This window comes from Epinephelus fuscoguttatus, linkage group LG16 (genome assembly GCF_011397635.1).
Source record: "Epinephelus fuscoguttatus linkage group LG16, E.fuscoguttatus.final_Chr_v1".
Classification (NCBI taxonomy): Eukaryota; Metazoa; Chordata; class Actinopteri; order Perciformes; family Serranidae; genus Epinephelus; species Epinephelus fuscoguttatus.
Window position 1 is genome coordinate 16,296,418 of NC_064767.1, and position 26,253 is coordinate 16,322,670.

Consider the following 26,253-nt stretch of genomic DNA (forward strand, 5'->3'; position numbering starts at 1 on the left):
AATAGGTAGTCAACGCATGAAGGGAGGCGCAGATAAGGACTGAATGGTGACAGGAGTGAAGAAGAGGTGTTCACTGTAAAGTATCACACAAAACTCTGACAGTGAATTAGTCCTGACAACAAGAAAGCAGTTCATTATATGATGCACAATGACAGAAAAAGAGTGCCTGGATCACAGGCAAGAAGATGAAGCTACAATACTTTTATTTCCTCCACTTTAATCACAGTACTGCTCCCCAGCTGCCCGGGAAGCCTGGTCACAGCGTCTTCTCCTGCCCTCCTGCACCTGTGACCTCCTTTTGTCGCACCTTATTCACACTGCAACTTTACATGCAAATTTACTTGTTAATTCATTTCCTTTATTGCAATAATCATTTCAGTTTGCCAGCATTTGTGTCCCCATTTTGTCGTGACCCAGAGGTCGAGTTGACAAATATATTTAGCAATTACCAACAATTATTTAGCAAGTTTCCATGGCAGCAGCATTTCATGACCTCATAACAGCTCTTAATAAGCCTGACACATGACATTATCGCATCATACATGAGGTGATAAAATCATGAGATGTGTAGAAATTAGTTTATGGGTTGGGGATAAAGTTTGTTTTGCTTGAAATTTACTTGCTTAAAAAATGCTTCAGTTCAAAAAACAGGTTCCCACACACAAAATAAGACTCCCAGAGACTTTATTTTGCACAGTTATGACATTTCATCAGATATAGGATAATGGTGTTTGTGTGTACCTACGTGGATATGCAGGTAAATTACTGGGTTGGATGTTTTTTTGCATTGGATTATTTTCTATGTTTCGTCAATGGGATTTTATATTTTATTACATGTAAATATGTGGGGTTGATTATGAACAGAAATAATTATGTTCACCTCGCAGAATTTGATTCAGTCTTAACAGAGAAGTCAGGTCATCAGGTCTGATTGCCTACCATACTGTTAACCCTCCCCTCAATTCCATCCTTTTGATTTGGTTATACTTTATTTGGTTTACAGCATTTTTATGTTTTATTGTTGGTATGATAGAGCAGTCTAAAGATATACCTGATGATATGCATATTGGCTGTTAAAGGTCCAGTGTGTATTTAATGGCATCTAGCGGTGAGGTTGAACTAAAACTTCTCATGTGTGCAAAGCATATAGGACAGGGGTGTCAAACATACTGCTCAGGGCTAGAACCGTCCCACTAAAGGGTCCAGTGTGGCCGGCCGGATGACCTTGCACACCTAATAGTGATGCACTTGTGGAGGCTAGGAGGTGCCAGGTTTAAGGTGCAAGTTAAACACTGAGTAGCAGCGGAAATGCGCATGACAGTGAGTAGTTGACTGACTGAATGTGGAACAATTGAAAAATATTGTTGAAATTGCATTTATTCTTCTGAAGACATCACAGGCTGTTTGTCATCTGTTTTGTAAATGGATTAGCATTTTTGAAATGTACTTATTTAAACAAAAAAAGGGAGAACATTTTGAGGTGTTTGTTATTTAAAGGATATTATGCAATGGTTTTACTTGTCCAGCCCACCTGCGATCAAATCAGACTGCATGTGGCGCGTGAACTAAAATGAGTTTGACACCCCTGGTGGCCGATGAGAAAATATGAATGGTGCTGTTTAGAGCCAGTGTTTGAATTGTCTGCTCTGAGCTACTGTAGAAACAACATGGTAGACTCCGTGAGACAGGACACGTTCTGCATGTAGATAAAACCAGCTCATTGTAAGGTAACAAAACATGATTCTTTTTAATAAAAACAGCTGTGAATTCCATCGACCATTTCTGCCAATAGATGCCCCTAAATCCTGCACACTGAACCTTTAATTTATAATTCTGTACAGGGAGCCTTAAACAACTCTGGCTGTATTGATCTGCATTGTATCCTACATGTGACGCTGTGAGATATCACAGCAAGTCTGTGGAGTGTTTGGCTGCTACTGGAGTCAGGATTTGTCTTTTAGCTCCCTCTTGTGGTTATTTCCAGAACATGTCTACAGTATTGGGTCAGTGAGGTATTTGAGGCTTCAGCTGCTGGTATTAAAATATCTTGGCTTTCAAAATGTTCCTTGATGACCCACTTTGTGCACAAACCAGTGCTGTAAAATCACTATGATGATATGTTTCTCTTTAATGTGAGGACTGCTGACTCTCTCAGATCCTCTGAAATCTAATGTTACAAGTTTAAATTAGTTTTAAATTATCAACACTGTAAAAGCATCAAATTAAAACACAAATTCAGCTCATTTTATTATCATCTGGACTCAATGAGTCACTCACATTATTTCAAGAGCAAATAAATATCACAAACAACACCCACATTGTACATTAGTTTCTGTCAACAGGCATGATCCCTGCTTTAGCTTCTTGCTCTGGTTGTTTATTCACATCCGTCCACATGCTTGTGTCCCTTCAGGTGTTACTCCACAGGAACGCCTTGTAGTCCAGCACACTGGCCAGTTTATGATTGAAGGGCTGGTGAAATTCCCTGAGGAGGTCTCTGGTGGCTGGAAGCATAGGACCCAGGTTTCTGTCTGCTGTCCGCCGGGTGTTAGACATGGGCCGTTTGGTCAGTGCTGCCTCCAGCTGCTCCGACAGAGGACCTGCAGGGAGGATGTCAGAGTCCTTAGCAACACAGAAGTGAAGGCTAGAGGCAAACGCAGCATCATAAATAAAAAGACAGTAAGATGAAGTCACTTTTTGGATACGCACCTACACTCAGGAAATCAAATACTTTCTTGATGGTCACTTTAAGGTTGGCTGCGTAGTCCTCCAGGCGGAGAACGAGAATCTGCTCCCTGTGGAAAACTGTCAGCCAGTCCAGCAGGAAGACGATGTACATCCCCAAATTTAGCCTCACCTGTAGGGTTAAAATCAAAATACATTGACAACATAAGTTCCTTTTTGTCAACTGTTGAACAAAAAGTGTCCTGTAGGTGAGAATGAGTTAACAACAAACTTACAGGTGGTAGACAAAATAATGCAAACAATACATGGAAATCGACTTTAAAGAATAAAGCTGGTGATTTTTTAAATTGTCGAGGATTCCATCAAAAAGACAGAATCACAATAAACTGATTTGTAGTATTGTCTCTGTAGCTTGTACCTCTGTGCCATGAAGCTCCATCATTGTCAAACAACTATTAAAAACACATTAATGAGACACTCTGTTGCTCTGGGTGACGCGTTCCTTCATTATGATGAACACTGGCACATGGGTAGATTATTCTGAGTTGACTCATACATTGTTCTGCTGCTGTAAATACTTGCAAAGTTACCAACAATGTAGTGTTTACACCCTTTTTAAGGTATACTATGCAGGATTGCTGGTTACTGTTCGTACACACAAGGCTAGCGAGCATGAAAGTAAAAGCCAACTCCAGGGTGGCAGACGCTCAGTGAATAGGACTTGGGTTGGGAGCTGGAGGGTCGCTGATTCAAGTCCTCAACCAAGCATGGAGCATGGGCTGGTAGCTTGAGAGGTACCAAGTCACCTCCTGTGCATTGCCGAGGTGCTGTGAGCAAGACACTGAACCCCCAACTGCCCTGGGTGCCTGTCCATGGGCAGCCCCTCACTCTGACATCTCTCCATTTAATGCCTGTGTAACCATAATTACTGCACGCATTAAATTCTTAGGCTATTTTTATAACTTCAGTTACTGTTATTTATTAATTGTTTATATTATTTATATTTAAGTAGTAATAGATTCAGCATTATTGAGTTACTGGTAAATTATTAATTCATTATCATTTACAGCACACTGTATGTTGTTTCATTTGTATTTTCATGTGCGGTGTTTAACCCTTTGAAACCTGGAGAGACGTCACTTTTCTTGTGCTGCTTTCAGACACCTTTCACAAATATTCAGACATTTGAACCCTGAGCAAATAGGTGCGGTTTCTATCAAAAACATGGGAAAAGGGCAAATTTGGTAAAAAAAAAAAAAAAAAAAAATTCACTCAAATTGCTAAAAAATAAATAAATAAAAAAAGGAAATTATTTTTTAAAAATGAGGGGGAAAATGAAAAAAGCTAGTGCAGTAACCTATATTTCTAATTATTATTATTATATTCATAATTTATGGTACAGAATTAGAATTATTTTTTAAGCACTCTTTCCAAGTTTCTTTCTTACTTTTTTTTTTTAACAAATTTTCTTGTTTTTAATTTTCTCTTTTTTACTAATTTCTTGCAATTTTTTTTTTTTGGTAATTTTCTGAAAGAAACCAAGCCAATGTGCTGAGGTTTTCAAAGGGCTAAGTGGAGTCACCGTGTTCCCTTGATTATGAGCTAATTGGTTCCTACCAGCCCTTGTTTTGTGGGGACAGGTGTGAGTGATACACAAGACAGAGCGAGTGCCTCGTGCTTAACAGTCAAGAGAAGTTGCTGTAGCCCTACGTTGGGATGTGTTAGCACTGTTGTGCCGTGTGGTGCAAATTAAACGAAGAGGAAGAAGGAAATGTTGCAGCCCGCTTATTAGCCACAGCCTGGAAGAACTGGGGAACACCAACAATCAAGAAAAGAGGGTTACATGTATATAGATCCTGTTTGTGCATGTGTTCGTATTTTGGGACTTATAAAGTGTGTCTTTTTCTTCTTCAGATTCAATTCAATTCACAAACTTCTAGTGGGTCATAAGTGATGAATTGAGGGGGATTAGTTCTTATTTTTTAAAGATTTTTTTGTTTGTTTTGTTTTGTTTGGTTTTTTTTTGCTTTTATTAGATAGGACAGTTTGGGTGTGAGGGGGGACATGGCATGTGACAGGGGGCTGCAGGCTAGAGTTGAGCCTGTGGCTGCTGCGATGAGAACATTGCCTTCATATATGGAACGCCTGCTCTACCCACTAAGCCCCCGGGTGCCAGTATACATTGTTTTTTAAGAAAATCCTGCACAGTATATCGTTAAAGATTTATATCTGCAGTGGAAAGAATTTTCTTTGAGCTGAGTGCCACAGACAGGGCAGGGAAATTGAAAGTGCGCTGTTGGTGTTGTTCTCTTTCATGGTGTTTGCCAACAATAATAAAAATACAGAATAAAGCAAGAATTCTTTAACTATTCTTTTCTGTTTTTCCACTTTAAAGTAGCTTAATCAGAGGAACAAACAGTGTTACCAGGATGGAACATATCAGGTTAAATGTCAGCAGAAACTGTTGAGCTGTAAACGAGCTCTGCAATCAATACTTTGATATATGAGCTGTCAAAGCATCCACAACACAACAACTGATACATGTAGAGACTGAAAGTGTTGGCTCATGACTTTGTATGAAAAGCATCATTAAATGTGCATGGATGTTTAGGTGAAAATACTTCTAATTGTGATCCACACTTGCAGCAGCAATTGCATTGATTGTGCCTTCAACGTCTGAGTCACTAATAAAGTCATCCTGTTTGTCAAATGGTAGAATTAACTGAGATGTTTTCCCATTTAATCCAGATGCACAGACCCTCAGAGTCCTCTAGAGGGCACCACAGTGCAGCACCACCTGCTGAACCTAACAGCAGTGCTGTGAGTCACAGGCAGAGTGGCACAAACAGATTTGTTGTGTAAACAAACAAAAAGAGCCTAATGGTGTGGAGTGTTTTTGTTAGATTTGGGATTCTGTTTTTGTTCCAATGCTTTCCGGTCGAGCTGATTGCTGCTTTTACTGTAGTAAATCTCCCTGGATAACAGTGCTGTCACTGACATGTTGTGATTACGGATGACAACCGACAGAGCTCATAACTCAGCTTACTCCTCGGGGAGCGCTGCCTGATAGGATATATGCTCAAGGGTTTGAAGTGACTCTGGGCGGCTAGTTGGCTGTGTTTTCTCTGCTGCACAGAATCAGGTGGAAAGTCTCAAATACGAGCAAGCTGTAATTAGTAAGACAGTTAAAAGTGAGACAATCATGTCAGCTAACCGGCATGGCGTTGGAGAGGCCGGTGTCGTAGGCACAGGAGCGAAGTGACCTCTCAGACAGGCAGGACTGAAACAGCTGCACGGAGTCTACGACCTTCTGATGGAAGTCCTCAGCTGACTTATTGGCCATTTTGAAGTACAGGTAGTCAGAATAAAGTCTGGGAACAGAAAGAAACGTTGTCAGCCAGCTGGATCTCTTAGAGGACATTTTGCTGGATGATTAATCAGAGTTATGATTTAAAATAAATATGCTCAGCCGGAAAACCTTTTTAGAAGGAATCCAAACCGAACAGTACCTCTCCACTGGATCTCTGAGCATGATGATGATTTTGGCACCGGGCTGGACTGTGTGGATGAAGTCCTGAGCCAGGAACGGAGGCTCTGTCTCCTCCCCGTATCCGCGAAGATAGCTCCAGGCTTGGTTGTCCCACATAGTGGATGCACTGGCTTCACCTGTCAAGACATTGACAGTCTGAGCATCACCTTGGGTAACAACAGTTCATTTAAAATCCAGCGAGTACGAGTGCAGACACTCAGGCATAATGGGACAAAAGTTGAGCTGAACTTTGCAGAAATATGCAAGAGATGTTGCAAAAGCTTTCCTTATCTGGGAACAGTATGTCCTCCAAATCTATGTGTGAAGGAATTTGTGACAGTGCAGCTGCAACGTTTTCGTTTAACAAATGAACAGTGTCATTTATTATCAGCAACAATGGAAAGAAATATCCAAATAAGGAGGAGAGGAGCACATATTCATCAGAGAAAACCGGCAAAACCATGTTAATATTAAGGATTGCCCTTCAAAAGATCAATGCTACCTCACTCTGAAAATGTAATTTTTGTAAGTCATTGTTTATTCTCTGCTGTCTCTCAGGGCCGAGCCCAAAGTTTGAGTCGGCCTCATTTATTTATAATCACAGATGCATGGAGAGTGAATAGAGGTGGTTGTGACAGCACCCAGAGGTGTTTGAGATTCTGTGTATACTTCTAAAGACACTCTGCTGTTTCCCCCAGACCGCAGAATATCTAGAATATGTGAGCACTGCTGCAGTGCTCCTGAGGTCGCAGCCACTTGTGGGAAATCCACTCAGAAAGAGCAGCAAAGCCAGACAATAAAGGAAAAGGGAGACAAAAGAGACCTGTAATTTGAATCGTGCTCTGAATCCAATTTTGTTCAAAAGGTCCTCGGAAAACGTCAAACGAAAACTATGAAGGCGACAGGTTATTCCATCTGATGCACAATAGACGGTAACAATACCAAAGCCATACTCTCACACACAAACACTTTCACATGTGTTCACCTGTTATGAGTGCGCGGTGGTCTCCAGATGAATTTCCACTGAATCCTTCTTGGATGTTGTGAGCTGCCAAGTCAAACAGATCCAAGTAATCTTCCACAGGAAAACTTTCGTGGAAGCCATCTTTGAAACGGATATAACCTGCACCCCAAGGAACACCAAAATAATCACTCATAATGTACACTTTAATAGATTTCTTCTCCATAAAACTCATTTAATGGATTGTATAAGCTTTGAATCAGGTTGATTTAAGAGCCTCAGTGACTGGAGGATAATCAGGAGTTGTTTGCTCATGTCAAGTACTTACATGCAAAAACAACAAACATACAGAATATCCAAATAAAGACAGACAAACAACAAAGAGAGAGAATAGTTACACAATATACTTTTTTAAAAAAAGCAATTTACATATGCTTTACAGCGCTGTCTGTAAGCGCCTCACAGTAAAAGCTCTCCAGGGACGACAATTAGTGCAGCATTTTATTGTGAAGCAGCTGCACAGGGTCTTCACTTATAGTCAGTGGTGGTAGGTTAGTTTTCTTGCCTGCAGGCTGGCAGTTTATCTCTGCATTTGGAAATGCGTATGCGGTTGAATAAGAAACTATTGTTATGAAATATGTGTTGTCATGATTTTATTTTGAGCATAAATTTTTAAACATGGCGAGCAGGATGTCAGATTTTCACTACTCTGTTATTGTGGCCAAAATAATTCAAAATAACAAATGGTCGTGGTATCTTTAGAAAATTTGAAAAAAATAAAAAAAATAATAAAATAAGATGAAACAGAATAAATACAACAATAAAATAAAATAAAATAATATTATATAAAATAAAAAATAAAATGAAATAAAAAATTAAATTAAATTAAATTAAAAATGCCTTAAGTCAAATGTATCTTGTGAGAGTCAGTTCCTTATTACTCTGTACAATCTTAAGGGTGCAGACATAAATAATGAATGTTGAAAGGTAGAAGTAACAAGCTGAGGCTTCAGCCTACACCTTCTCAGTTCTGTTTTGTTTTTGTTTACTTTTTGTTTGTGTGCTAAAAAAGCATTAACTCAATGTTTATGTATTACCAGTATATTTGAGTTTTATTAGTTGGAAAATGACCAAAATAAATTAAACTAAACTAAACTAAACCTTGTTTATTGTGTGTTTTGTCTCTATTTTGGTAAATAAATTCCACTTAAAATACAACTATAGGTGTTTGAAAAGGAAGACAAATCTAAAAACAGAGATAACATAAAATGATTTAGGAGGCAATAATATATTTACATGATGTTATGTGTGTATTATTAACACAGTATCAGTATTTCATGTTTTAAAATATCATGATTATCATCAATAATGGTATATTGCAGCACCCCTAATTCTAAATCAGAATTTAATGTTTGAAGTGAAAACTGTGTACAGTTTAAAAAACAAAAAAAAGATACACAATATTGGATATCTGATATGCCGATATATAACAACTCATTTGGCTGATAACCAGTACCAATATTTATATATCCCTTTTTTCCTCCATCTAATTTTAGTGAACATGTATATAATATTCATGCATTGTGCAAAATAAGAAAAAGCATCTTGGCAGATTCTGATATTATCGTGCATCCCTAATAATTTTCCTAAAATGTATAATGAAAGTGCGTCCTAACCTGACAAAACCTGAACCAGAGGATAAAGAAATATGGCCGCAAAAATATAATCAGTGGAAGGTGAGTTCCAGTGATCCACTGTATTTGGTGGTTTCACATTTAAAAAGCCTGGAAGAAAAGTTTAAATGGAAGATGGAAAAAGATGGTTGATGTGGAGGACTTTGCAGCACTGTCAGGAGTCATGACTGTTTCATTCTTTATACGTTATCAGAAGCAAGTAAATTGATTTCACTGAGCTTAGACGCGCGTTAGGAGGTGATGGGTTCATCCGCTGAGGACTCCAGTATTGGTTTTTGTTTACTTTAAGCAACACTATCAATTAATCTGATTGATTTCTTTGAAGATACATAGTCTATCTACCAGAGGAGTCCTAGTCAAGATGAAGCCTCAAGTTCATAAAAGTTTCTCACATAAAAAAAACAGACTTTACATCACAGTTACTCTAAAGTAGGGCAGCTAATGATCATTTTCATCATCCATTAATCTGCCATATTTTCGAACTGAATCATTTGGCCCATAAATCATCTTAAAACAGTGAAATATGTCCACATTTAATACCCTAGAGCACAAGGTGGCATCGACAAATGCCTTGTTTGGTCTGGCCTCCAGTCCCTAATCCATCCATCCATCCATCCATTTTATAACTGCTTATCCTCTTGAGGGTCGCGGGGGGGCTGGAGCCTATCCCAGCTGGCATTGGGCGAGAGACAGAGAACACCCTGGACAGGTCGCCAGACTATCACAGGACTGACATGTAGAGACAGACAACCATTCACACTCACATACGGACAATTTAGAGTCACCAATTAACCTGCATGTCTTTGGACTGTGGGAGGAAGCCGGAGTACCCAGAGAAAACCCACGCTGACACGGGGAGAACATGCAAACTCCACACAGAAGGGCTCCCGCACCCGGGATCGAACCAGGAACCCTCTTGCTGTGAGGCAACAGTGTTAACCACCATACCACCGTGCCGCCAAGTCCCTAATCCAAAAATACCAAATCTACTTTAATGTAGCAGCTAATTGGTTATTAAAATAGTTGCTTCTTTCAATCAGTTTATGAGGTAACTGTTGCAGCTCATTCTAAATCAGTGAATTTGCAACCATCTGAATTCAATCCTCTCCTGATGACTCACCAAAGCGTTTCCTGGTCCACCAGTGTGGCTCCTTCATCGTGTTGAACTTGACCTCCGGGTGCAGCAGCAGCCTGTGGAATAGGTCAGTCGTGCCGCACTTCGGCTGGCCGATGATGTAGAAGAACGGCAAGCAGCGTAGACGAAACAGTTTGCCGCCTCTGTGGTACAGGTGCTCGTAAAAGTTTGTCCTCAGTTTGTCGCACATAGTCTTGAAGCTCTTTGAGCGCAGAGTGAAAAGGTTCCTCTTGTAGGGATCAGTGCCAAGTTCACCGGAGAACTCCTCATACCAGCAAGGGCTCTTGATGCCAGACAGGAAATGGCGGGGAATTACAGAGAACAGCTGCAGAGAGGGACAAAATGAAATCAGAGAATATTGCAGCCCTTTGGTGGAACATGAGTTGGAGATGGATATCTTGTTTTTCTTTGGCGAAACTGTCAGAGGTAAGATTTGTCATCCTTGTGAAGATTGTAGCTTGTGGTGCTAGAGCAACCTTTTCAAGATACTGAAAGACGGTAGATTGTGCTTTGATGGAGAACAGCAGCTACTTTGAATTCATGTCATTTACACTGTCCGCAAGCAGTTCTCATGAAAAAGCATCAAATCATCCATAATTTAGGGCCACATGGCATGATTTTGCAGCCACAGTATTTGAAAACTCAGTGAGATATTCACGTGTCTGACACTGACACATAACACTAATTGGTCTTCAACTTTCTGACTCACTTGTGTTTCTACTGTATGTGCTTTACAGTGTTACCGTCAGAGCTGCTTGTGCCTCGGCCATAAACACAACAAAATGATGTAAGGTAATGTGCAAAAGCATGATGAGAATACGCCAAAACACGAGAGAATTACAGCACATTATCACATAGTAACAGCAGTCAGTAGGTCCTGAGCACCACTTAGCGAGACATGTAACCTGATATTAAACTAACAGCACTACGAACTTCGGCTCTAGGTGGAATCAACACCTCTGTCAGTCTCAGCAAACACTGTCATTATAGGCTTCACCAAAGATGTGTTTAATGCAGGTGTTTATTATTTGCCAGTCTGCTCTTATTCACTTTTGTCAACAAAAAATAAAGCACTCACAGTGGGTATTTATTAGCTTTTTCTAGTTTGGATCAAATTATCATTTGCCAGCATATTTTTAAGCAAAACCATTGCATAATCGCAGCCTGTAACTATGAAAAAACACCTTTTGTTTTAGTTGGCCCACTCAGGGGGCCAACTAAAACTCAGCAAAAATGAGTCAGAACAATATTTCACAGACTTACATGAGCGTCCGTTCCAACGATATCTTTTTCATCAGGCACTTTCCTGGGTGTGTATTCCAGTTTGGAGCTGATGATCTTCACCAGAAGTTTCATGTCTGTTAAATTTTTTTCAGAGGAAACTACAGCTGCTGCTGCTGCCGTGCTGGTCGGGACGACCACAGGCCTGAGCTGATAGGGCGAGGGGGTGAGCAAGAGTCCTTTCCTGTCCCACGTCAGGATGTAGGAGGCCATGACGACGAACGTCAGAGTCAACCCCATGAGGAAGCTGACCACTTTGACTTTTGAGATGCTCCGCAGGTTGGTCAGTGACAACTGAGGAATCCACTTGACGTCCGGATTTTCAGTCACATTCGCGTGGCTGAAATCGAACAAAGTCCTCACAGTTCTTTTCCCATAGTTCTCTGCCATGGGCAAACTGTGGAGGCTGAAGGTGTGCTCCGTTTGGAGGTTGCTCCCATATTTGCAGTCTGATAGAGGCATGCTGGCATAGACACGAAGTAGGCATGTAGAAAAAAAGGAGAAATTATTCCCTCAAAATAGATCACCTACGGGTGGTTGCGTGTCCTGATGTGTCCATTCATCATAGTTTTTAATCTGCAGGTCATCACTTGTCTTCATTTCTTCTTCAGCAGGGCCTCCTGTGAATCAGAAACACTTGTTAAAACATGGCTTTTCTGACATGGCTTCAGTTTCCTTTTCACCATAAGTGCTGCAGCATATTTCCCTTTGAAGTATTTCAGTCATAAGAAAGGTGGTATGAATGTGTTTAATATTAGGGTGTTTGAGGGAGCTTTAGCCCCCCTCTGAGGGATCAGTATGTGAATTTATAACTACACTCCTTTCTATAGAACAAGTCACCTCTAAAAATGTTTTGAGGTCAGCTGCAGAGTGTGTGTGTGGTCTGCTGCACGGTGATCCAGTCCTTTACGGTGAGGGCTGTATAGCACATGCAAAGACGAGCTCTACTAAGAGACTTTCAAGGTCAGAATAATAGTTGCTCTGTAATTCAAAACTAAAAACACACCATCATTCTCTGTGAACTAAAAGCCCGCAGAGAGCTTTATTTTGTTAACCTGGAAGTATTATTTTCAGGATCAAGGTTTTTCACATGAGGTATTGATACAGGTGGACACACGGTGTGGCAAGTGCACACATTTTGTTTTCTTTTCCCAACACATGAATAATAAGAAAGTAGGCTTTGTTATTTCTAGGGTCCAGTGCTAATGAATTGCAGACATCGAAGTGTAAAATTCTCTGACACGTCCACAGCCAGTAACACACATATTTTTCTTTTGTTTGTTAGATTTAACAATCCCACTGGACCGGGGAATGAAACCCTCCACCAGTTCCAGGGAACTACAGGAATTCTCTAATTTTTCAGTGTTTGTCTTACAGCACAGCAGGGGCCTGTTACAGAGCAGCCAACATTATGTGACTCAACATGTTCGCACTTACATCATTAAAGGTGCAAATTCAGAGAAAAATGAAAAGGCCACTTAATCTCAGTCATCTTAGGGGACATCACTGGATTGAGTCTGATGGAAGACGCTGTCAGGTTGTATTATGGGAAGCCTAGGATATAGTCTAGCTTCAAGTATACTAAGAACTAAGAGTCAGGATATCTCAAGCTGCGCTGATTTGATTTGGACTGTTTTTTTCTTGTTTTTTAATTCTGTGTCTTGTGTGTCCCCATCTTTATGCGAGCACAATACTACAGTATATTGCTGGGGTACCCTTTTAAGACATTTACAAAAATCATCGTCATATTTTTAAAAATCTTCTTAGCAGAGCATAATGTGGTTGTGTCATGTAATGTGTTAAAATTATGTGCCGGTACCCAAAAACAAAACATATTTAAAGTCAGTTATGAATGGTTGCAGTTTTTAACATGTGGCTAATGTTGTGAAACATATTCAACAACTCGTCAAGTACTGGCAGTGGGTCTGTGGCCCTACATGTCAAACCATTACACTCTAGGTACCCTCCAGTGTCAGTTTTGGACACCCATGGACGATGTGTCAGTTTACGCTTGTCACATGCATGGTGTCTTTTCAAAATAAACTTCTGTTTTCACAGGAAATGTACAATTTCCGCTAATTTATCACACACACTCTCTTTTTAAAACAAACTTAGATAAAAAACACCTCCACTTTAGATTTATTTCCTCAAGTTTAGGAAACAAAAGCATGAAGTTAGGTTTAGAACAAACATCATGGTTTGACTGAAAATAAGTTAGTTTGTTACTAATTTTAATGTAATATCACGTGACACATCACTAGCATAGTATGCTATACACTATAATGGAACATGGGACACAAACGGCGGTCTCATAGGTGAAAGTCCAGAGTTCTTCTTTTGTTTTAAGATCATTTTTGGGGGCTTTTTGCCTTGGACAGTCTAGGAGTGAAGGAGGGATGACATGCAGCAAAGAGATGCAGGCTGAAATTGAACCCTCGGCCACTACAACAAGGACACTACCTTCCCTCCCACTTGCCCTGTGCGGACTTTCCTACTCTTCATACTACAACAGTTGCTCAGAACGCCAAAAAATGCCACTTCCTAGTCCATCTCATACCACTGTTACAGGGTGCCTCGCTTTGTCTGTAACTTGGTCTCAGTATTTGACGAGTTGGTAGTGAGACTGAGTTGGTGAAACAGTCACAGTTTGGTTAGGTTTAGGGAAAAAAAGGTTTACAAAAACATGCATATCGAGGTGACAAAGATGAGGAACTGGACAGAAGAGCATGTAGAAGATGGCAAGATAGAGTCTGCACACTAGTTGATGCTCCTATTATTGTTTTTTAGTTACCAGCAAGGTGACATTTGACCATTTGATGAATGCTTGAAACGTCACCTCAATGGTTTCAAGAAAACATTTGTAGGAGCATTAACTAGTGTTCATGCTCTATCTTTCCATCTTAGGAAATAAAATACTTGATTAAGTTCAGTACAGGATGTAAGTACGTCATACCATATCGCTGTTATGCAAAGTATGTAAGTAGGTGAAGCTAAGAAACCTCAACGTTGACTTTTGGTTTTACATGATACACAAACAGCAGTGTCTTTGGTGAAAGTCTTGTGTTTGTTTGACCCAACCACACCTCACCTCACCTTACATTTTAATTTTAACACATTATGTGGCACCACCACGTAATGCAGTATTAAGTGGTCATGGTCATTTCACATATTTCTGCAAGACCAGGCTGCCCATAACCCTCCTTTTGGGTCCCTCCCACCCCACCCATCCTGGACCTTACAGGCACAGAGAACAGCTATATTAAGGATTTTATTTTAGTAATACCTTCTTTTCAGCACGAAATGTTTTCTGGTCCCGCCTGGTGCATGTTCGCGGCCCAGCGTTCCATTAAGATACTCAATACATAGTGTTTGCTTGCGACTTGATCACAGCCTTCACCTCGTCCCTGTTTTAGTGTTGCAAGACTTCTATAAGTTGTGCGTTACTCAAGCAAAGTCTGCATGAGTGCGGACTTGCTGAATGTGTGCACAGGGGGCTTTCAAAGTCCACAAGAAAGCCCTCACACACTTGCAGATTTCATAATGGGACAGCTCTGAGCCATTGCAGACTTATCAGGAATGCACGGCAATATCTGCAAGCTTGCGTGGGATTGGGCAAAGAACTTATTTTTAATCCCTCTCTAGAGGTGTTGTGGGCCTCATTTAATGAAATATCAGTAGACAGAGGTGGGCTCTTTAAAATGCCAGTGACACCACTTGCTAAATACAACTGACATCTACAGTAGTTAATAGTTTAAGTTATTAGTGAATTATGCTGCTTCTGATACTAATCCTGAGCCCTGCTATATCATTATTAAATGTTATATTTCCATATGTTGGTGTTGTTTTTATGCTTTTTAATGATGTGTGAATCCCCGTCTAGCTGTGGTTAGAGAGGTATCATATTAATGGATGCTAGTCTCATTTTGTTCATGCCTCTGCATATCTTTGTTTCTACAAATCCAGGTAATTGTTATCCTCTCTGTTCCCCGTAACTACCAACCCAGTGTTCCCATTAAAGATTAATGTCTTGTTAGAGCAAAAAATTCAAAGTGAGAGAGAAGAGAGAGATTTGGAAATGTGACAGAGCATAAAGAGGACAGTGAGAGTCAAGGGTAAAGCACGACGTGGAGAAGTGAAGCAGCAGAGATGAGAAAGAGAAAAAAGAAAACGTGTGAGAAAGAGCAGGAAAGACAGCCTTTAGACCTCTATGGTCTAAAAAATCGATCCGCGGCGGAAAGAAAAACAGCAGGTGGGATTGACTGAGGTGAAACTCCATCATAAAAATCCTGCTGACTCAAAATAAAAGCCTGCATTCATCTTTGCATTAGATGCCTTTGTTGTCCCAAGTGCACAAAATGTCAAAACTTATCTGGTATCAAAGGCAAAATGAGATATAACTCCTGTTTTTGGTGCAGTGTGTTGAGTTGTTTATCCTAAAAACAAGTTCAATTATCTAAAATCTTGATTTAAGATTAATCTGATAATGACACAAGATAAAGGTGGGCAGTATATTATTATATCAATATCATGATGCAGTACAAGAGTACATGTCATCTTAGATTTTGTATATTGTCATATCAGTTGTATTTTACTGGTTTTAAAAGCTGCACTGCAGTAAAGTGATGCAATTGTCTGAACTTACCAGACTGCTGTAGCTGTTCTTTCATTTACCTGTACCCACTTTGTCTTCATATTCACATTACTGATGATTAATTATGAAAACTCTCACTGTACAAATATTTACTTAAAGCACCCAAAGTCACCCCTACAATATTGATATCGATGTATCTGGTCATCAGGTTAGACGGTTGCCTCACAGCAAGAGGGTTCCTGGTTCGAACCCAGGGTGGAGGAGCCCTTCTGTGTAGAGTCTGCATGTTCTCCCCATGTCAGCGTGAGTTGGGCTTCCTCCCACAGTCCAAAGACATGCAGGTTAACTGGTGACTCTAAATTGTTCGTAAGTGTGAATGTGAGTGTGAATGGTTGTCTGTCTCTAGGGATAGGCTCCAGCCCCCGTGACCCCTGACAGGATAAGCGGTTATGGAAAATGAATGAATGTATGGATGGTCAAAAATATTGTTATATTTTAATTTTTTCTCCATAACACCCAGCCTTGCACCAGATATACGAAGCCAGACGATCACCAAAGGTCTTACAATTCATCCTGTGGGGGACGTCTCTGTGTGTGTGTGTGTGTGTGTGTGTGTGTGTGTGTGCACCATGCAATAGTTGTTTCAGTTGTTTTATATTTCACTAAAAAACACAAATGTCAAACCAGAGAAAAAGGTCAGGGGATCGCCGAAGTTATAAAGACTGATCCTCTGTACAAAATAAATGTCTGTACAAAGTTTCATAGCAATCCATCAAATAGTTAGTTTCAGTCTGGTCTTAGTATAGTGAATGTTATGATGGTGATCCTGGTCAGATAAAACTAGGGGTCAAATCACATCACATCACATCGTAACAACTGCTGTCTTGATGAATTGATGGCCTGGATGTTAACAGTCCCTAGACAAATAACCCTTATCTGTTTGGTAAACCCCTGCCCTTCCTGCCAAAATTCCTATTTATAAATGGGCAGATTGCCATGAAATTTCAAGAGCACAACTATGCTCCCACAGGATGAACTTTTTCCATTTTGGACACTGAGTATCCCTCTTTCCCATCGTCAGGTCAGAGTATCAGCTTTGCACAAGATATGATATGAACGAACATGCAGACTGCTGTGAAATCTGTTGACTCTATTCAGGCTGAATGGGTAAAACCATCTGACTTTTATAACCTATAACTTTTTATTTCTAAAGCCACTCATGAGGCCCAAGAGCTGCTATTTCTTACATTTCACAGACAATAATATAAACCTGGGAGTCTTCTCTGGCTAATTAATAGGCTTGTAACCTCACTCCTCTCCTGTTCACATTACCTGTCAAGCAGTGACTGCGATATGTTTTGTTTTTTCCAACACAACCAACAAAGTCCAATTTGAAATTACACCTTATGTTTCATTCAGTTGTTTGAAAACCAAGTCTCTCGTGTACCATCTTAAGACTTACTTGTTCTGTATCATACAGATGTCATCGAGCTAACTGGATAAAATACAAGTTTGGGTTTGCACACTCAGGCCGATTTTTTTTTTGTTGTTGTTTGGTATTGTTGCACGTCTAAAAATAATTGATTGATTGATTGATTTTCTGCATTTTCGCATCTGTCAGAGACGTTTGACCATGAATCAATGAAGAAAATGTGGCAAATAGACAGTGTGCAAGGTTTCTGTGCATAACGATTTTTTTCGGATGACGTATCACAAAAACGCATCTGAAAAAAAAAAACACAACTCAGGCCATAAATGTAATCTGTAGATTAGGCCACTTTAAGGAACTGTAAATAAGTATTAGTTTCTTCTTTTTCCTCTCACATAGGCTATAATGACATACAGTACAGGCCAAAAGTTTGGACACACCTTCTCATTCAATGCGTTTTCTTTATTTTCATGACTATTTACATTGTAGATTCTCACTGAAGGCATCAAAACTATGAATGAACACATGTGGAGTTATGTACTTAACAAAAAAAGGTGAAATAACTGAAAACATGTTTTATATTTTAGTTTCTTCAAAATAGCCACCCTTTGCTCTGATTACTGCTTTGCACACTCTTGGCATTCTCTCCATGAGCTTCAAGAGGTAGTCACCTGAAATGGTTTTCCAACAGTCTTGAAGGAGTTCCCAGAGGTGTTTAGCACTTGTTGGCCCCTTTGCCTTCACTCTGCGGTCCAGCTCACCCCAAACCATCTCGTTTGGGTTCAGGTCCGGTGACTGTGGAGGCCAGGTCATCTGCCGCAGCACTCCATCACTCTCCTTCTTGGTCAAATAGCCCTTACACAGCCTGGAGGTGTGTTTGGGGTCATTGTCCTGTTGAAAAATAAATGATCGTCCAACTAAACGCAAACCGGATGGGATGGCATGTCGCTGCAGGATGCTGTGGTAGCCATGCTGGTTCAGTGTGCCTTCAATTTTGAATAAATCCCCAACAGTGTCACCAGCAAAACAGCCCCACACCATCACACCTCCTCCTCCATGCTTCACAGTGGGAACCAGGCATGTGGAATCCATCTGTTCACCTTTTCTGCGTCTCACAAAGACACGGCGGTTGGAACCAAAGATCTCAAATTTGGACTCATCAGACCAAAGCACAGATTTCCACTGGTCTAATGTCCATTCCTTGTGTTTCTTGGCCCGAACAAATCTCTTCTGCTTGTTGCCTCTCCTTAGCAGTGGTTTCCTAGCAGCTATTTGACCATGAAGGCCTGATTCACGCAGTCTCCTCTTAACAGTTGTTCTAGAGATGGGTCTGCTGCTAGAACTCTGTGTGGCATTCATCTGGTCTCTGATCTGAGCTGCTGTTAACTTGCGATTTCTGAGGCTGGTGACTCGGATGAACTTATCCTCAGAAGCAGAGGTGACTCTTGGTCTTCCTTTCCTGGCTCGGTCCTCATGTGTGCCAGTTTCGTTGTAGCGCTTGATGGTTTTTGCGACTCCACTTGGGGACACATTTAAAGTTTTTGCAATTTTCCGGACTGACTGACCTTCATTTCTTAAAGTAATGATGGCCACTCGTTTTTTCTTTAGTTAGCTGATTGGTTCTTGCCATAATATGAATTTTAACAGTTGTCCAATAGGGCTGTCGGCTGTGTATTAACCTGACTTCTGCACAACACAACTGATGGTCCCAACCCCATTGATAAAGCAAGAAATTCCACTCATTAACCCTGATAAGGCACACCTGTGAAGTGGAAACCATTTCAGGTGACTACCTCTTGAAGCTCATGGAGAGAATGCCAAGAGTGTGCAAAGCAGTAATCAGAGCAAAGGGTGGCTATTTTGAAGAAACTAGAATATAAAACATGTTTTCAGTTATTTCACCTTTTTTTGTTAAGTACATAACTCCACATGTGTTCATTCATAGTTTTGATGCCTTCAGTGAGAATCTACAATGTAAATAGTCATGAAAATAAAGAAAACACATTGAATGAGAAGGTGTGTCCAAACTTTTGGCCTGTACTGTATATTCTTTACCAATTTGTAATAACAATATGTTCAGCTGTTATGAAGGTCCATCATATCGGTAGCTTGTGGCCGTTACATGGACAGACCAAGAAACTCATTATTTTTAATTAGCTGCAGCTGTACAGATTCCACAGCTGTGTGTCAAATCTGGAATTCAACCTTTTGCGCTACTGATAAATATTAACAAAGTACAGTCTGATGTCTTCCTCTGTCTCTGTGCTTCCACCTAGTCCTACCTCCGTCAGACAGAAGACAAGGTGACACTGTATTAAAACGTGATTGCTTTAACTGTGACCTTTTAGATTTTTGATGGGCTCTTCTGCTTCTGCTTCATCTATGCACTGAAATTCTGTCTCAGGTGTTAGATTGGGTGCAGGTTATGCCATTACATGGGAGTGTCTTGCACGCTCTCATTTATCCTCCTCTATCTACCCTTTGTGACAAAATGATGCCAATCAGCCTCAACCCAGTCTGTGCTGCAAAGATACCAGCTGAACAGCAAATGAAAATCAGCATCCCTGCAGAGCTCTTCCAGACACAAAATGCTGCATGCTGTATGCAGATGCACAACTCAGTTTAGCATCGACATGAAATCTTAGCATTTAAAAAAAGCTTCCACAAATGTGACGAATGCCGTTAGAAAATCCACTGTGACCAAAGAATCTGTTAAAAAGAGAGGCAATCAGTCCCAAAAGCCAGCACTTGTTACACACACAAATTCTTGCCTCTGCTGAAACATGTTTTAATCATGTCTTCATGTTTATAACTGTGTAAACAAACCCTGACCTTGTATAGTACACTCTGTGACTGGGACTTGGCTGAATCCCAGTGCTGGGAAATGGGAGGCACAAGAGAAACTAATGCCACAAAAGGAAATAAGACAGCTTCCCCGCTGATGGGGAAGTCAAACAAAGACGGATGGGATACCAAAACTGCAGTAATAATAGAACTTTCTCGATGTGGATGAAAAAGAAATCAGGACAGAAAATAACAATTACTCCTTGCTGGGAGGTACTCTTTCTCTGGCCATTTTCACAATCAGATTATGGATAAAATCTTGGCAGGATATCTAACAGCTCCCTAAGAGCACAAATATCTCAGGAAGTGGGCTTCATCCGTCTCATGATGCTGAACTAGTTCTCCCTTTTCTTTTCACTTCCAACTAAGAGAAACAATGAGCGAGGTTGATTTTCTTTCACTGGAGAATGATTTTTGCCTCCACAGGAATCTGACTCCTTAATCTATTAAACAAGCAGGCTGTTGAAGCTATAGTACAGTTTAAGCAAAACAGACGCGTGCTAAGAAAAGCACCAGAAATGTTAACCCTCTTGTTTAACGGTGGTGCCTGTCTCGATCACTCAGGTCACCACAGTCCACACTGACATCTGGACTGCAGATGTGGTCCTCCAAGGCTAAACTGTGTAATTGTGCATGCATGTAAGTGTATATATTTGCATGCATATGTTTTTATAGTACCGGGTTGTTTGCTTTAGCTGCGCTTTAAAACCGATGTGACATTAATAACAAGCAGAGAGCATTTGAAACGCTTGTCCTACTGTTTAATGAGTGCGATGGGAGAAGCAACGGGCAGATCTGCAGGCAAGAGGTGGACCTGAGGTCACTTAAAGGGTAATTCCGGTTTATTAGAAGTTAAATGTTGGTATTATTCCCTCATTGCTCAGGAAAACCACAGCAAGAGCGGTAAGTTAAACAACCACAACATCCGACTGTAAACTGCACAGATGTATTACGAGAACTGGCCCTTCATTTATTACAATGAAAGTTGCTCACCAGGCACTTACAAAGAAAAATGCTCTTCAGGCTTCCGCATTTTCCGACCCATAGAGCATGCACATTACAGTCCTTCTCTGGCTGAGTGGGGTGATCTCCTGCTGCTTCTCCACATGTACGACATTAAAACTATTAACTTCTATGGCTGTTCAAGACCTTTTCATGTTTATTGGAGCTGGAGCTAATTGTGGTGAGACTCACTTCCAGCTCTGTGATGTTCAGGGAAATTAATCCATGTTGTAGTCAATTCTTCTGTAATGATTGTGGAAAACACAGACTGTTTCAGACAGCAGGTGTCATTTGACCTACAATTACAACCACAGCCACAAAGCCAGAATCACAGCAGACAGTTTAGGTTACTATTTTGCCTTCTGCAAAAGCTTAGGCTTAACTTGTGCTTGCATAAAATATATTGGATCATCTCACCCCTCATGTTTCCTGCTTCATCTGTATTCTCAAACAGGTCTTTGTGGGCGGGAGGGATGGTGACTTGGTCAAACAAGGTGGTGAATGGTCAAGATGGTGAATTGGTCAAACAAGCAAAGGACTTTCAACCAGTGTTTGTCTGAAATCAGCACTGACTTCTTTTAAAACGAGTGTAGTATAGTAGCATAGTAGCACATATAGTATGTGGCATACTACACTTGTGATGCATGTGACGTCTGTCAGTTACATATGTGGTGCTATGTTAGAAGCTAAGGTAATTATTTAAAGCCAAACCATGATGTTTTTTGTAAACCCAACCACCTCGTTTTGTTGCTTAAACCTTTCGAGGAAGTTTTGTGGCTTAACGACTGTTTCATAACATTAAAGTTGTGTTTAAAACTGCAACAATTGAGATGGTAATATATGCCATTTTGGAAGTCAGTAAAAAATCAAATTAGTATGTTGGTTTGGTATGAGAAAGCATTGTCTAATGCAGTGGTTCCCAACTGGTCCAGCCACGGGGTCAAGATTTCTCCTAAGTCATTAGTTCGAGGTCCACACAGTTTAATACTTTCAGCGTCATACTTGCGTTTGGCCAAATCATTGAGCTAGTTTGCTGTCTCCGTCAAGTAGCTGTCAGTTAGTCACTCACTCTACAGCAGAAAATGGCACTCCATAATAAAACCTCTGTGCTGGAAATTTACTGTACTTGAAAATAGTGTTTTATTACTTTCTTGCAGTCCATTCAGAATGGGCCAGTGACTCACGTCTGGACCGTGACCCACCAGTTGAGAACCACTGGTCTAATGTGACCCTAAATTAAAACACCTAACAATGGACAACAGAATACCTCATATAACAATCACAGTTTTAAACATGTGAAATGTTTCTAGTTGCACCAAATCATTGTAGTTAGGTTTAGATAACAAAACTCCTTTGTTATGTTTAGCAAAAAAGATCATGGTTTAGCTTTAGATAAGCATGTTTGTCTCTAATGTAACATAACATGACATATATAATGTTATAAGACTAAACATTGACTTTTGGTGTCACATGGAACACAAGCATCAGTCTGCTGGATGACAGTTCTGTGTTTGTTTGACCCGTCCACCCTAAGAAGACTTTGTTGCTCCTTATACTAAGCTGACTGACTCCCTCCTCTGCTCCTGTCATAGTTACAATGGCCAGAGGTTGCTGCCTGACAATAAACGTAAATATGGGTTGTAAGTGCTGCTAATATAAAAAACCTGTGTGGTTGTATTTCAGAGGAGGACAGGCTCATATCCCCGTACCTCTGCAATTAAATTAAAGTTTACTAACAGACCCCAAAGATTTGATAAACCATAATGATCCTGTGTGCCCTATTATGTAGGCAAATTCATTCTTGTCAAGAACATCTGACCACAGTCAAAAGTCGAATATAGATTACTGAAAGCCTGATTGAGCTTATTGATTTCTGTCAAGCTTCCAGTCTTAAACGGAAACACAACAGCATGTACTTACTCTTTATTGCTGCCCAAGGACCATGGCAAAACCATCCAGGGTAACTCCTCTCCCCATTGATTAAGCAGGCAGAAAGCGTCAAAGGTTCAGCTGGGGCTGTGGTTAGTAAACACAGCTCGCTGCTCTCCTCAGACCTGACACATGTATCTCCTTGCAACCAGGAGAGCATTTGGCTGCCGATTACGCTGATGAGAAATGCTCCAAGACAGAACCTGTCAGTGCCGTTCAACTGCCACGGCTTTTGATTGTGGGTGACGACCTACTACTGTAAATGCTGTTTGCACACACACAAAACACGCACATCGTGACATGTAGCGGCTTGTGCTTGTTGGATTTCCTTATGAGCTCCTGGGAGCCAAAATCTGTTCACACACTCAGCATGCTTTTTAAAAAAGGTGTGAGAGGTACAACTGTTAAGTAACTCTAATTTTAAAACCCTCATAAATAGGCTGTAATTATTATGCGTCATCAACAAAATAATTATATCTTGTGAGTCACTCATGACTTCTGTGCCTGTGTTTCACTTTGAGTTCTGCCTGATCCCACATTATAATGCTTTAAGACATTTGGGAAATATTTTTCCTGGCTGGTGACTCATTTAGGGCTACAGCACATATGCAGGTGATTAAAGCACATTTCTGTGCTTTTATTGTTGTTTTTAATGTATTTCGAGGTAAAATCTTTCAACAAGTAAAGTTAAAATGTTATAAAATTATCACTTCAGAATAATCTTGGTTTCATAATGGCCTGAGCACTCTGCATACACTGCAATGCATATTATGTTCTGTATACAGTGCACAGTGCAGTGAGTCGATGCATTTAACTGAGCAATCCTACCATGCATTAGAAAAGTTATTTTGTGGGATTCATGCAAATTCAACCACCAAAAATGACAGAATACATTTTAAATCAACTGCAGCAAAAGAGAAAGCACAATTGTAGAGAATGATGTTCAAACAAGACATCATTGGGTGGATAAAGAAAAACAAACTAAGAAAAATCCCGGTGAAAACATCATCCATCAGGAACTTACCCAACAGGAGGACAGCTCTAGCAGAACAACAAGGGAGTGACAGTTGCGGATAAAGGTTTGCCTACACTGAATCATCGTTTCTACAACAGAAATAATGCAGAACCCATCTTGCATTACTGAGGATAGTTGTCATCTCGAGTAAAAAACTACCATCTCTTGAAATAGAAACTCTGAGCTGTTGCCAAAACAATTTAGCATCATGCAAACCTCCCACATTCCTAATGCGCTCTGTTACAGAATCCTTTTCTTCCATTTGTGGTGGACCCCCACAGTCCAGTCTAAACAATCTGATATGGTTCAACCCTCCTGCTTTCCCTCTCCCCTCTCATACTTTCAGCATTACCTAAGCCTTCGAGCATCAGCCTTTGCCAAAAGAAGCATGGCTATGACATCTCGGCAGCCCAGGCCAGACATTTGTTCTGCAAACTCGGGGGGCAATCTAAAACCTTCCTGCCCACTAGACCTGACAGAGTGCAGAGCTGGGCACAGCAGCAGTGAGTGAGTGAGTTTTGGCTTGCAGAGTTATGGAAAGTGGAGAGGTGCTACAAACTGTCACCACACGCTCACCTCTCACTCCTTCTCCTTCCAATTAACAATAAAATACAACTTCAGTGATTTAGAGTCCACAGAGGCCGGTTTGTCCAAAGGTCATCTGCCTACTTGTCAGGGCCGCCGCAGCCCCCTTTAATAGACCAGAATGGGGAGAGCAAAGGGGAGGACAATGAACTTAAATGTCAAACAGAACTTGTGAGCGTGCAAACATCTCACACATCAACAGATCTCACCCCAAACCAAACCCTGGCAATGAGCTGGAAAGTGAATACACAAGTTACTTCATGGCTTGTTTGCTGGGATGCATGAGAGGAACCATTTAGGGGCATAATGGAAGGAATTATCCGAGGGGGAATCTGTCATACAGTCAGACGCAGACAGAGAACACTCCAGTTTGTTACGTTACAACAAACAAAATAACAATTACAAGATAAGAGACGTTGGGAAGCGTGTGTACAAATGTTTACAGCTGTTTATCTTCGCCTCATGACACACAGTCCTGCTTGTGGTTCAGTCTCTGGTAGACCAAGAAGTCTTTCACCCCCCTGAGACATGACACTGAGATATTCTACAGCTGTTCACTGAGGGGGAAAATTTAACCAGGAGGATGATACTTTCAAGCATTACAAAGTCTTAAACACACTGTGTCGCTTTGGGGGACGTCATAGCTCATTTTTGGACACTTATCCTCCAGACATCTTTGTCTTTTCTAATGTTTCAATTAAGTTTAGCCTATTATGGGGGGGTTCTGCATAAGCAGGCTGTCTATTCACACACAAAGCTACACTAGTCTCCTGTCAAACTGTCTTATAACACATTACCAAAACGTTTCCTTTGGAATTTATGATAAGAAGGTGAAAAATATACAACAATTTTAATATCAGGATGATGAACTTTAAAATCATTGAACAATAAACTGAGGTATAATCTGTAAACACACCAAATCTAGCTACTTTGTCCTGTGAATGATTCTTTTGTTGAACAAAAATACTCACAACACTGTAGTTGAGTCGATTCACTCCACGCGCCTTTTGTGTTTCCGCTCACGAGCCATGATGATAAACGCCAATCAAGGCGACTAAACCCACCTGACGGGCGTCTGCGTGAGGCGATAAGTGAAGTAAATGTGAATGTATCCTCAGTATGAGCGGGGCTCATGTTGACTGACGCCGGCTGCTGGGTGTTTGACGCGGAAGACTTTCCGGAGTCTCCACCGGACTGAGCTCCCCCCTGCGCGCGCCACAGAGTGAAGGAGAGGAGAGAAGGGGAGGTGCGCGCGAGGCGCAGCGCAGGAGACACCGGCAGTGGCGCGAGGCAGTCTTATCTGCATTTCAACCTCGAAATGCTTTTGTCGATAAGGTTTGACGTGCAGTTATGATCAGGGCCGGCTCTAGCCCATTGGCTGGCTGCCCCCCCCCCCCCCCCCCCCCTTTCATTTCCTTTCCACTACAATATACATCATTTTGTATGTAATAGAGTGAAGTATTTCATACATGGACAACAGGCACCAGAATGGTCTCAGAACACTTAATTTTACATTTTACCTGTAGTACTTTAAGTGTGTCTTGGTGCTAACACTTTTTAATTACTTTTCTTA

At 40.8% G+C, this 26,253-nt stretch overlaps 1 protein-coding gene across 2 annotated transcripts; it reads right to left on the reverse strand.

The window, feature by feature from the left end:
• Positions 1–667: 667 nt before the first annotated feature.
• Positions 668–25,986, reverse strand: LOC125903080 (carbohydrate sulfotransferase 15-like). 2 transcript variants are annotated; one of them, XM_049599742.1, is made up of 8 exons: positions 25,652–25,986; positions 11,268–11,905; positions 9,990–10,329; positions 7,200–7,337; positions 6,195–6,351; positions 5,900–6,056; positions 2,710–2,857; positions 668–2,600 (listed from the first exon to the last, which is right to left on the reverse strand). In XM_049599742.1, exons 2-8 carry the CDS (start codon positions 11,745–11,747, stop codon positions 2,410–2,412), a joined length of 1,611 nt encoding a protein of 536 aa, XP_049455699.1. In that variant the 5' UTR covers positions 11,748–11,905; positions 25,652–25,986; the 3' UTR covers positions 668–2,409. The 2 variants fall into 2 exon arrangements, with proteins under 2 accessions (XP_049455699.1, XP_049455700.1); XM_049599743.1 differs by lacking the exon at positions 25,652–25,986 and adding an exon at positions 24,105–24,242.
• Positions 25,987–26,253: the final 267 nt, after the last annotated feature.

What these genes read in the sequence shown, in the direction of transcription:
- LOC125903080 (XM_049599742.1), bottom strand. Translation starts at nt 11,747, where the DNA reads ATGCCTCTATCAGACTGCAAATATGGGAGCAACCTCCAAACGGAGCAC. An exon ending in GTGGACCAGGAAACGCTTTG is followed by an intron (nt 7,338 to 9,989) that starts GTGAGTCATCAG and finishes CTTGGGGTGCAG; the next exon opens with GTTATATCCGTTTCAAAGAT. An exon ending in GCCTCTCCAACGCCATGCCG is followed by an intron (nt 2,858 to 5,899) that starts GTTAGCTGACAT and finishes TTAACCCTACAG; the next exon opens with GTGAGGCTAAATTTGGGGAT.